General features: G+C 62.8%; 1 protein-coding gene across 1 annotated transcript in view; it reads left to right on the plus strand.

Annotated features, from left to right (window-relative positions):
• CCDC85C (coiled-coil domain containing 85C) overlaps positions 1-11,426 on the plus strand; it is a 52,789-nt gene extending 41,363 nt beyond the window's left edge. The window contains exons 2-7 of the mRNA XM_040975075.1: positions 654-727; positions 1,986-1,988; positions 8,799-8,903; positions 9,678-9,773; positions 10,068-10,166; positions 10,751-11,426. Of these exons, the coding sequence (XP_040831009.1) occupies positions 654-727; positions 1,986-1,988; positions 8,799-8,903; positions 9,678-9,773; positions 10,068-10,166; positions 10,751-10,840 (467 nt within the window). The 3' untranslated portion in view covers positions 10,841-11,426. The remainder of the gene's footprint in view (positions 1-653; positions 728-1,985; positions 1,989-8,798; positions 8,904-9,677; positions 9,774-10,067; positions 10,167-10,750) is intronic.
• Positions 11,427-12,211: the final 785 nt, after the last annotated feature.

A 12,211-nucleotide genomic window follows, 5' to 3' on the forward strand; every position in this document is an offset into this window, starting at 1 on the left:
TAGCCACACAGTGCAGGGGCACACCCAGGGGCTTGCCCCCACCGGCACTCACTCCTCTTCTGCCCAGGGCGTGTGCCTCAACCTACAGCACCCCTGGGGAATTTGACACACCAGGTTGGTTGAAGTATCTGGCATCCAGGGCCTTGTGTGACGCAGGGTCACTGCCTCCCCCTTCCGTCTATATGTGCTGCTGCGCAGTGTCTAGGACAGGGGTCTGGGCTGTGTGACCACTGGTGGGAGATGTCACAGCAGGCTCCTGGCAGGAGGGACGCCTCACCCAACTGGCTCATAGAAGGGCACTGGCCAGCACCTGCCCAACTCTTGCAGTTGGCCTGAGAGTTGCACCTCTGCCATCTGCAGGAGCATCCTGGGGTCCAAAACAGCTCACCTTGGAGCAGGTGTGGTGGAGCGGGGATAAATTCCAGCTGCTGACACTGGAGCCCCAGTCGTCCTCCCCCTAGGCCCTGGGCAGTGGCCAACTGCGTGGATCAGAGCTTCTGTGGGGGCCTGAAGCCCCTGGGGAGCCTAGGACGGCTGGGAGAGACTCACAGCCATTGTCACACAGCTCCAGGAATCAGACTCGGCAAGGTGGGTTGTCTCCCAGGGATGAATCTGTGATGGCTAACAGGCCCTCCCCTTCCTCTCTCCTACAGATCCATCGTCCACCTACATCCGGCAGCTGGAGTCCAAGGTGAAGTTGCTGGAGGGTGACAAGCTCCTGACACAGGTAGATGAGCTGTGGCGGTGGCTGCCCCAGGGCTCCCCACCACCCCAGTCTCCCTGGGGCCCCAGGGCTCCCCACCACCCCAGCCTCCCTGGGGCTACTGCCTGCATGGTGCCCGCTGCTGCTGCCTGCCCCACACAACAGCCTGATCCTGCCTGTAGCTCCTAGGGCCCGTGCTGGGCCTGGGCCAGAGATGGCAGAAACAGGGATTGGTAGAGGAACGGGTGGTGTTGCCCCTGTGTCCATGGGGGCTCTGGGAGAGAGGCAGGGGGCAGAGGGGTGAGCTGGAAGAATGGGCAATGCTGCCTGCTATATAGGGGACAAGTGCCTGCCTCAGAGCTGGAGGCCTCTCCTGCTGGGGAGGAGTGGGGAGGCTGTGGTCAGCCCCTGTTGGGGTGCTCTGCCCACCACTCCAGCCTGCGGCCCCCTGGAATCTAGCCCAGGCTTTATCTCAGTCTCCCCCCTCCTGCTGCTGACCCAGAATACCCGAAGTGTTTCTCTGGGAACCCAGGGATGGCTTAGTTGATGGACCCCATCGCTAGGCGACCACTGTGCTCGGCACCCCAGACAGCGAGCAGAACCCCACCCTCACCCTGCTCACAGCTCCTCCCTCCCCTTGTTACTCTGCCTTGTGGGCCTTGTGAACCAGAGCCTGGTGGGACCTAGCAGGCCATCCTGCCGATTCTGCACGCCCGCACGGCCATGCCCCATGCGCATGTGAGCACAGGCGAGCCAGTGCTACGGCTGCAAGGCTGGACCCCATCGTGCTACATGTTACATGTTTTTTTCAGGGGCTGTAGACAGAACAGCTCTGATGGAACTGGCTCCCCGAGGCTGGGGCTTGCAGTTCTACTTGGGCCTGGCCTTGGGGCACCCTGGTTGCTAAGGAGGCAGAGCCAGCAGCAGACTGGCTGGGATGGGTGGGGGTGCTCATTGGGCTAGTGTGTGTGGGGAAGGTGTTCTGGGGGCTGGAGGGCGTACCCTTGCCAGGAAGCAGATTGGTGTCCAGGGTATAAGGAGGAATGTCACCCCGGGGTGAGAGAGAGAGATCAGTAGCTGGGACTGGGACAGGCCAAAGCTAGGAAGGTCTCCCAGCTGGCTGGAAGGAGCTCAGGTACTTGGGCCATCTTCTGCTGCTTTTCCTGGCACAGAGCTGGGTCAGAACACAGACCAGTGCTCATATGGAATGCCAGCATTGCAGGCAGTAGCTTAGGCCACTGTGCCACAACACAGCCCCCAGGTTAGTTGCTCTTTGGAGAAGCAGGTGCAGGGCAGAGTGGGAGCTGGGACTCCATGGTGCTATTGGTGTTGTGTCCCTGAAGGGGCGTGTGTGTGACAGGGAGGGTGTGGGCATGTAGGCCTAGCCACAAGCCCACTAGGGGTTCTGCTTCCATGGGGGCAGGAGTATCCCTCAGTTCCTGCCCAGCAGAGCCACGGCAGGGGGGCCTCTGACTGAGGACATGTGAAAAACGTGGTCTTGCTGGCCGTGGACCAGCTCTCCGTCCTTGCTGGGGTACACCCAGCTTCCTGTGGAGGCCCCCAAGCATGACTGTCTGCCTGCCTCAGATTCACCTGTGCAGAGGCGGAGGTGGACGGAGCACGAGCCCTGAGCATTGGAGAGGGGCAGCCAAGTGGGCAGGGGGCTGTCCGTATTGTCATCCCCACCTGTGCCTTGCCCTGGCCTTCTGGGGGCAGACCTGGCCTGAGCCTAGGCTTGCTGGCTGCAGTGGCGAGCGTGTGGTTTAAGGTCAGGAACCCGCCTCGGTCCTGCTGGGATCTGGAGACCAACTAGTGCAGGAACGCCTGTCTCTGTAAACTTGGCCTTCTGCCTGGGCAGTCTGGTGAGGCCGAGACCCTTGGGGGTGGCCCCCTGAGCTCGTGTTTCTGTGTTGTGGGCACCCAGGTCCTTTGCCAAAGCATAGGGATCTCCTGGCAGATGGGTATCAGGGTGGCACCCAGCCAGCATCCTGAGAAAGGGGGCAGCTGTGGGCTTTGCCTGCCCTATCCCGGGCTGCAGCAGGAGGGGCCCGTCCTGAACCCCACAGCCAAAGCCCTAGGAGCCGCTGGCATTGGCACAGCTGTAGGAGTGACCAGACTCCCAAAAGGGCCTCCTGCTGGGCCTGCCGTGCACAGCTGCCTGCTTGAGCCTGGGGGGCGAGGCATGCCGCTGGCATGGAGGGCACAGCTGTTGGTGGTTGGGTGGGGGAAGGAGATGGAGAGATGGGTCCCCCGACCTGCTTGGTGCTTCCCAGGCTACCTTCAATGTTACCAGCTCCCGGGGCCCACTGGCACTGCTCCTGCTGCAGGGCTGAGCAGGCTGGGGCTGCCCTCGGAGCATGCCCTCTAGTCTATCCCCTAACCCCAGCCACCCTTCTCCTGTCCCAGCTCGAGGCTCAGCTGGTGAGATGGGGTGCGGGAGGACAGCTGAGTGCCCTGGACTTGTCTGGGGGTGTGGGAGGCTGGGGTTTATGGGGCTGCCTTCCTCCTGGGTTCCCTGCTCAGGCATCACTCCATGGTCCCCCCGGCCACCTGCAGGTACCTCCGTGCCTGCTCCCAGCTCTCCGGGCTCCTTTGTAGATGGGGCAACCCTCCCTTGGAGATACTGCCCTAGCCCTGCTGGCCTGTCAGCTGCTGGAGCGCGGGGCGGCAGGGTCTGAGTGGTCACTTCTGAATGTGCCACACTCAGTGCCAGCCTCCCCGACTGGGCTGGGCGGGAGGGGGTGCACAGTAGGGAGGCCAGGTGATGGCTGCCGCACGCACTGGGGAATGGAAGGGACGCTGACCGCTGCCTCACGGCCATGGCCTGACCCTCGGTTACGCTGCTGTTTGAATCTCAGCAACCGCAGTTGTAGCCACAGAAGGCAGAGGAGGGAAGGAGGAGTTTTTGGGGTGTGGGTGGCAGAGCCTGCCTGTCCCCAACCCCCCGCCCCCGCCATGGCCGCTATTTAACTCCAAAATAGCTTTAATTAAAAATGTGCCCAAGTGCTCACAGGCTAAATGACTGTATCGCAGTTGGTATTTTTTCTCTCGTGTCGGCTTTAAAATTTCATCAGCACAGCTGCTTCCTGTGCGGTGACTCATCGTGGCACTCGGTGCGTGTCATTACTTTTCCCTTGGATTCTCTGCTGTGCCCAGTGGCTGGTGGGGGCCAGGCCCGCTGGAATTGACACTGGGGCCTCCCCTGCTGGGTGCATAAATGAAGCCCCACCCATTGTAAGCCAAGAAGCCCTTGGGCTCCTCTCTGGGGTGGGCGGGGGGGGGGGCGCAGGCGGCTGGCGGGAGACCGTGGACCCAGGCACCCCTCCTTTCTGCACCCACCACGGGCCCCGGACCCTGGGTTAGAAGTGACCCAGGCACTGCGGCAGCTGTGGATAGCAGCGGTGGGTTTCCTGGCATGAGCGCTGTATGCTTTGCCAGGACTCCTGGGGCCATATAGAACCCAGACCTCTCCCTCAGTCTCCTAGAGGCCCTGAGTTCAAGGTCAGGGGGTCAGCAAGCCTCTTCGCCTTGGCGTGTTCCCATTGCAGGGGCCCAAGCTTCCCCACTCTCCCAGGCACATTAGCAGGGAGCTGGATTGGAAGTGGAGCAACCCAGACTCGAACCAGTGCCCAGCTGGGATGTGAGTGTCGCAGGCAGTGGTTTTGCCCTCACATCAGCCCCATCAGTGACCTTATTTTATTGTGGTTCTCTCTGCTAAGACCCCATCTCGGGTGGGGTGGGCATGGATTGCAGCGCTTCTGCCCCTGGGACTCAGGGCAGCCCAGGTCTGTGCCCGGCTGCTGACCCAGCCTCCTGCGCGGGCAGCGGGAGAGGGCCCAGGTACCTGCTGCAGCCCTGGGTGGAGTTCCCAGCTCCTGGCCTGGCCTTGGCTCATGCAGGCATGTCGGGGTGTCGGCTAGCTGTGCTTGCTCTCTGTCTAAGGTGTGTGTGGGGCTGGGGAGAGACCTCCCATCTGATGAGGTCTCTGAGATCCTAAGCTTAAGACAGTTGACCTCACAGGACGGAGGGACACTGGGCTGGGGGCATGGCTGCCCCAGTGTGTCGTGCTGTGAGACCATGCCTGAAGCAGCATGCCCTCTCAGCCTTTTAGGGTTTGTAAATGGCAGCTGACCCAGGCGTCTCCCCACCCCTCTTGGTGTCTCTGCCTCTTGTCTGAGGTTTGTGGTGTGGACTCAGCTGCCACCATCCGAGCCTGCATCTTGGTAATGTTTCCTCGGTCCCCAGGTGGTAGGGCTGTCCTCGTCCGAGGTCCTTGTGCCCGGGCATCGCGGGACACTGGCCTCCTGGTATTTGCAGCAGCTCTGTGGGCTGCTGTCTTGGGACCCAGTTCGAGCCCACCCCACCTCTCCCTTGCTAGGGGTCTTGTCCGTGTCCCTGTGTTGTGGGCAGTGTCACACCCAGTACTGGAGGGCCAGACTCCACCCAGCTCCTCCTTGGCAGTGACTAGCAGGTGGCCAGTCCAGTCCCATGGGCCAAGGCGAGGCTGCCTTTCCCGTAGGGGCTCAGCCTGCCTCGCCCAAGCCAGGCTGAGAAACCGCAGTCACTGGGCCTGTTGCCACCAGCATTGTCCCCATCTGTGACCTGGGTCTATTCATGGTGCCTGCCCCATGTGTGGCAGTTGCTGGCCTGTGGGGAGAGCTGTGGTGCTGAGGGGGAAAGTGGGGTGCCATGGGCTATTGCCTCTGGGCTCTGAACCATCCCTCAGCCTCTACTTAGCCCCAGAGCTGAAGCCGACACACCAAACCTTGGGCAGTGAGTCTTCAGATGTGCAGGTCCTCAGCCAAGGCAGGTTCCTTGCACAATGCCAGTCTACCCCCTTCCAAAGCTCCCTGCCCGCCGGCTGGCCTCTCCATTCCCCAGAGCAAGCACTGGGACCCAGGGCGAGTGACAATCTCTGTGTCTGTGGGACCTGACCAGGTTGTCAGCCACCACGCCCTAGGCCCTGTGGTCCTGCTGGTTCCTAGCTCTGAGCTGGGCGCAGTGCTGGGTATGTGCAGTGAGGCCAGCCCCCTGCGGAGCAGTGAGGCCAGCCACAGGGTCCCCCCAGGCGCCACCGTCTATGGTGCAGGCAGCCCCTGGTTCTACCGGCCTGCACTGGAGCCAAGAGAAAGTGAGAGAGGCAGATGCAGTTGGCGTGAGCAAGTGGCTCTTGTGGGGACCTTGCAGACCATCCGCGCCTCACTAACCCTTCTGAGCTGGCCGAGATCTTGGATTCAGGGCCAGTGTCCCCCTCGTGTGAGCTTTGGAGTGAGCGCTGAAGTGGGCTCCCTGGGGATGCAGTGTCCTTGTTGGCCTCCGGAGTGTTCTCCCGAGGCTCTGTCACCACGGGTGTGGCCTCCCAGTCCAGCCCGGCCGAGGTGCTGTGGCTTTGCACCCTGGAGGGCCGGGGTGGGCAGCAGTGGTGGGTGAGCCGGGTGTGTGCTGGATGACGCTGCTCTGTTTCCTTCCAGCTGCCCCCTCCCTACGGCCGCCCGAGGAGCTGGCTGCAGGTAGAGCTGTTGGTGTGGCCAGCGTGTGCCGTGGTGCTGTGGGCTGTTCTGAGTGCTGTGTGATGTGATTGCCGTGTCCCCATCGCTGTGCCTCACTGGGGGGGTGGGGACTGCCACCATTCCGTCCTTCCCAGGCTCCGCCTTCCTTGGAGCTGCTGCTTTGTTCCAGACATGGTGCCCAGGAGCCTAAAGCCGACTGGGAGGGGGCAGGCCGATGGCAGCGCCTGCTCTGCAGAATAGCCCTGTGGTCAGAGCAGGTTAAGGGCTTGGCTGGGGTGGTCCTAGTGCCAGGTCTCCATTGCCTCAGCTGTGGTCCTAGGAGCTGGCACCAGGGGCACTGTGTGGCCTCAAGGCCCTGGCTGTGGTCCTGCCAACCTTTGGGCCTGCAATGGCTTTCTCTGCATTGTCCTCCTGCCACCCCTGGGCTTCCCACCCCCGCCTGCCTGTCTGCCTTTCCCCACAGGGGCGGAAGGTTGGCTAGTTCAGGGTTCCTTGCTTCTCACTTCTGCTGTGGTCCCATGGAGCCAGGCACTTGTGTGGGCATTGCAGGACACTCAGCAGCCTCCCTGGCCGGCACTCATTCCTTGCCAAAGCTACCATCCCGGATGACAGCCAGGAATGGCTGCTGTTCCTTCAGACAGAGCCACCAGCTGCCCTGGCTTGGGACCATCCAGCTGTGGCAGACAGGACCCTAATGAGAGCGCCACAACGTGCTGAGCTCATAGCTGTCACTGGCCACCCTCCTGCCCTGTCCTCTGGGACCCACCTGCTGTGGAGCGTGAAGGGGTGGCTGGGTTCCATTTGTGTGTTAGATCCTGGCAGAAGCGTGCTGGGCTCTGCCGAGGGTAACAGATTCCAGGGCCCAGTGAGGGGTCTCAGCCTGCCCAGCAAGGCTGGGGGTGCTCATTAACTCCTTGTCACATATGCACATCCCATCTACTCTGGGGCCCTGAGTCCTGTGACTGCCGGCAGTGCTGTGGGAAGAGGAAAAAGGCAGTCTGTCTGGTACCTTGAGGCAGCGTGGCCCATGCTGGGCCATGGTCGGGAGAGGACCCAGCGGGCCTGGGTGGCTGTGAAGCCCTGGGCAGAGGCTTGGTGGGGTGGGCCCTGCAGTGGCCTCCCCCCGCCCCGCCCGCATAGGCAGGTGCTTCGCACCTCATGTCCCTTTCCGTGGGCCTGGGATCCACTCTGGGCTGCTCCTGTGTACCTCCCTGTGTTCCCCGTGCCCACCAGCCTCCTCTTAGCCGCCCAGGCCCCGGCGGTAGGCAGCAGGGTGCTTTAATTTGAATGTGAGTGCAGTAATGGTTACTCATTTGATGCATCATTACTCACATTGCCCCTTAATGAGTGTGCATTTCTCCCCGCCTGGCTCGCTAATAAAGTCCTGGACGCGCAAGTGTTTACAGATACACAGCTTGCCTGCTGCTAATTAAAAAATGTCCCCAGCCCATGGCCCATGGGCACAGGGCTCCTCCAAGGAGGTGACCTGGGGTGGAGGCCCCGCCACAGCCCAGGGCAGAGACGTAGACAGAGTGAGGCTCCAGCACACACCCGCCTCTGCCATGTGTGTGCCGGGAAGCGGCAGGGCCCAGCTGTCCTGGTCCCAGTGGCCTATAGGATGAGCTGTGTGTGCTGTGCGGCCGTGTGTGGGCCCGGCCAGTGGGGCCAGGCAGCCGAGTGCCCCTGGAAGAGCAGTGGGGGCTGCCCTGCTTTCATGTGGGTGCTGGAGCATGCCCACTTGGCGGTGTGCCTCGCCCACTCTTTGTTACCTAGTGGGAGGGGGCTTCTCCAGGCCAGACCCTTATGGTCCAAGACTGACACTCCTTTGTGGATGATGCTCACAAAACCCTCTGAAGCTTGGCAGGTCTTGAGGGCCACTGCAGGAGGGTGGGTCCCCACTTCTTGGTGCCCCTCTGACCTTGGGTCCCACCCAGGCCTTTCCTGAGGCTGAAGGGACAGCTCCTAGCCACGAGGTGCCTGGCTAACCTTCAGGCACCCTTTCAGTTGTGTGGGGTACACAGGCCCTGCTGTGACTTCCTGGCTTAGATAGGTCCCAGGTCCCTCCCTGGCAGGTGCAGCGGCTTCCCCTGCAGGGGCTCCTGACACCTGCCCTGTGCTGCCTCCAAGCCCCCGGGGGTAGGGTCTGGTGGGGGTGAGGCCCAGGCTCTGAGCCGCAAGATGTGTGCAGGGTCGGGTAGGATGGATGGGGCTCCCTCCCAGACTGACAGGCAAGAAGGACCCCCTAGTGTAGTGCAGCCTCCACTGGGGGCCCCGGTGGGCACTTTGGAGGTTTTCTTGGTGAGGAGCAGGTTGTGTCTTCTGCTGGGGCCAAGAGGGAGTTTGGGACTGGACACTGGGTGGGCTGCTGGAGCACCCTGAGGGGGCTTCCTCCTGCAGGGAGCTTCCCTGGGCACTGCTCACAGCCCAGGACGTGTGGGGCCAGAGCAGACGAGTCTGGGACTCAGGAAGGCAGTTGTGGGTAGCAGGGATGCCCCCTCCATCAGTCCCTTGCTGCTTCCTTCCCCCGGTGCACGCCTGGGCTGGGGAGCCAGCCCCCTCTCACTGACCATGTTCTCTCGGCCCAGGCCGGCCCCGGAGAGTTCCGGACGCTGCGAAAAGGCTTCTCTCCCTACCACTCGGAATCCCAGCTCGCCGCCCTGCCACCACCCTACCAGGACGCCCTGCCCAATGTAAGTGCCAGCCTCAGGTCCCGCTGCAGGAGGAGAGGCCTGGGCTTGAACTATCCTGTTAGTAGCTTCCTCTCTGCTTTGGGAGTCAAGGCCCTTGCCTGCGGTTGCCCGTGGAGAGGTGGGGTACATGTGGTCAGAAGCTCCTGGGCTAGTGAGCACAGGGTCTCCCTTTGGACAGGGTGGCATTGCCCACTGGGAGCTGGGATAGGGGGATGAGGAGAGGGTGGGATGGCGAGGGGAGGGGTTGTGTGTGTGTTTCGCCCCCTGCTGGCAGATGGGTGAGGGTGGTTGAGTGTGTGGGTATCTGGCGCCCCCTGCTGGCGCATGGGAGAGCACAACCTCCTGTGCACAAGGTCTGGCCTCTCCCAGCTTGGTTTCCCCACAAGGCCTAACTGGGCTGCAGTTAGGGAGCCAAGCGCCTTATGGGATGCTGGGTGTTTCCATAAGTCACAGCCCCAGTCTAGCTTCCCCAGTCTCAAAGGCTGTGCAGTCTTTAGGGCCTGGGCCCCCTAACTACATGGTCTTAGTGTCTCACCCTCCCAGAGCAGCCTGGCTCCTGTAGGTACAGGTGGGCCATGGGCCGTGGTCAGCCTGGCCTGGCCCCTTGTCTCTGCCGGGCAAGGGGCCATGTGATCCGCAGAAGGGGGAGTACACTGGTGGGACTGGTGGTTTTTGGGATGCCCAGCTCCTACCCCATGTCCTCTTGCTCAGGCCCTGGCCCCACACCCAGTCCAGGGGTGTAGCGGCCAGCTGAGAGTGTGACCCCTTCTCCAGGGCCCAGCCTGCCCCGTGCCTGAGCTGCCCTCGCCCGCCTCTGCAGGCTACAGCTCCGCAGCCCAGAAGCCCGAGGCTGTCGTGCACGCCATGAAGGTGAGTGCGCGGGGCACCGGGCACACTGCAGGCTGCTTGGGGCCTCTCTGTCCACCGTGAGGGGAAGGACTCTGAAGGGTCAGGCAGTGGGCAGTGACCCCACGTATGCCACCCGCATGCCATTCCGGAGCCTCTGCAGCTGGGCACACAGGGGCCGGCTGGGCTATAAGCGGGCAGAGTTGGGCTGGAATGAAGCTGGTGACTGGGCCACATGATCCCAGCCTGGTCCCTCGTGCAGTGGCTTTAGTGTCCCTGGGTGAGGGGCTGACATGTGGGCTGGGGCACTTCCCTCAGGTCCTGGAGGTGCACGAGAACCTGGACCGGCAGCTCCAGGACAGCTGCGAGGAGGACCTGAGCGAGAAGGAGAAGGCCATCGTCCGTGAGATGTGCAACGTGAGTCGCCACGTGGGGCTGGGCAGCCACGTGCTCAGGGGCCCCTCCTTCCAGAGGCCTGCGCAGCCACGAGCTCAGGGGCCCCTCCTGCCAGAGACCTGCACAGGGTCCCCACCCCCAGAGCCACCCAGGGATTCTGGATGGAAATCCACTGCCCGGCCTGGCCTTGTGCACTGCTGCTGGGCTGTTCTGCCTCCTGAGCTGCCGGAGCCCCATGGTGCTGCCACCTGTGCCTCTGAGCTGGGGCTGCCTTGGGGTCTGCCTAGAGGAGCCCCCACATGCCTGCCCAAGTGCCCCTCCTGTGGAAGCTGGCTGGCCATGCTCCTGGGTGTCCTGGTCTGGCATAGCCCTCTTGGCCTACTTCCTAGTTCTCCCCAGGGTAGCCGTGAGGGAGGCTGGGCCCACGTTGTGAGTGCCCTGCCCAGGGGCAGGCAAGCAAAGGGAACCTGGTCTGGGCATCTCTAGGCCCCTGTCCCACCCAAACTCGGCCTGAGGCCCTTGGTGATCCTGCAGAGGGAGGGGGCCGTGGCGTGCATGGGCTCGGGGTCAGCTTCCCACTCACACCCTGCCGCACTTGTCCACAGGTGGTCTGGAGGAAACTGGGTGACGCCGCCAGCTCCAAGCCCTCTATCCGGCAGCACCTGTCTGGCAACCAGTTCAAGGGACCCTTGTAGGGCCGCCCTTCCACAGCTGCGGACTGGCACACCCGGGGCCCAGCACTGTCTTCCTTCTTGGGGGCGGATTGTACATAGGACATGGCGTGCTCTGGCCTGGTGGCTGTGGGTGACTGACCAGGCCTGCACCTCCCACCTCACTCACCAGCAAACCACCGGACAAGAAGCCGCCCACCTGTCCCCAGCGGGGCCCCAGGCCCTGGCAGCGAGAGGCCGGAGGCTGCTGGGACCCAAGGCTGAGGGATGGGCCTAGACTCCTGTGTCTTACCGCACCTGCACCCTGCTGGCTGTGGGGCACCTGGGTCCTGGGCCCCTGGCCCTCGTCCTGGCTCAGTGAGCTGCATGGCTGTCTGCAGGCTGCTCTGGGATCCCAAGTCTTTTTTCTGACCCCCGCCGTGCCCGACTGCCAGCTGCTGCTCACCCTCTGCCCTCCCATCCACCCTGTGCCTGTGGCTCGTCCCTCGCTGTAGTTTACATGACGGGTCAGGAGCACAGCGGGAGGTCTCGTGCAGCCTGAGCCAGCCATGTGGAGCTCCTCTCTGGACAGCAGCACTGGGCCACAGCCGAGTCCTCTAGGTAGCTGTGGCCTCCCACCAGGGCCTGACCACACCCTGGGGTGCTGTGGACAGAACTGGGGGTGGGGTGGTCTCAGGTGGTGGGAGTTCTGACCTCTTTGTAAAGGAAGGAACTTGTCTTGCTTCTGGCTTTAACTTGCCGTACAACCTTCTGCCAGTCACTCAGCCTCTTTGGGCCCCTGCTGAGAAACTGAGGTCTCCACTGCTGGTGGGGGCTGGGTGGCGTGGGCCCAAGCTCAGTCCTGTTGCCTCGCTGTGGGTGTCATTCCCTGCTCTCTGAGCCACCAGTCTCCTGAGACCACTGTGAAGGGAGAGCAGTGGCTGTCCTGTGTATGGGAGGTGGTCGTATGGCACAGCAGAGTCCCTGAGCCCAGAGCCCTGGCATGGGCCACCTTCCTGACCCCTGGCAATGCTGTGTCAACACACACTTGCTCAACGAGCCTTCCTTGCTCCTTCCATGGTACAGAGCGCGTGCGACGCCCAGGAGGCTGTGTCCAACCAGCAGGTCCCATCTGGGCCCACGGACCCAGGGCACAGGGACGGTTCCCATGGCGTGTGCCTATGGCACCCTTGGGTCCTAACTCAGGGGAAAGGCAGAGGCCCAGGGAGTGCCAAGTGGGCGCTGCACTGGAGAACGAGCTGTGTGCGGCACCAGGGAGCTCGCTCTTGGCCGTTGGATGGACACCTGCTGGTCAGAGCCCAGGGCATTTGCTGCCCGGGTGAGCTTCCAGGCTGGGAGGGTCTTGGGAGACCAAAGAGCTGCACAGTCCCGCAGTGGGTGGAAGGGGAGCCCGTG

Source organism: Ochotona curzoniae, unplaced genomic scaffold (genome assembly GCF_017591425.1).
Source record: "Ochotona curzoniae isolate NIBS_2020 unplaced genomic scaffold, NIBS_Ocur_1.0 contig_2688, whole genome shotgun sequence".
Lineage (NCBI taxonomy): Eukaryota > Metazoa > Chordata > Mammalia > Lagomorpha > Ochotonidae > Ochotona > Ochotona curzoniae.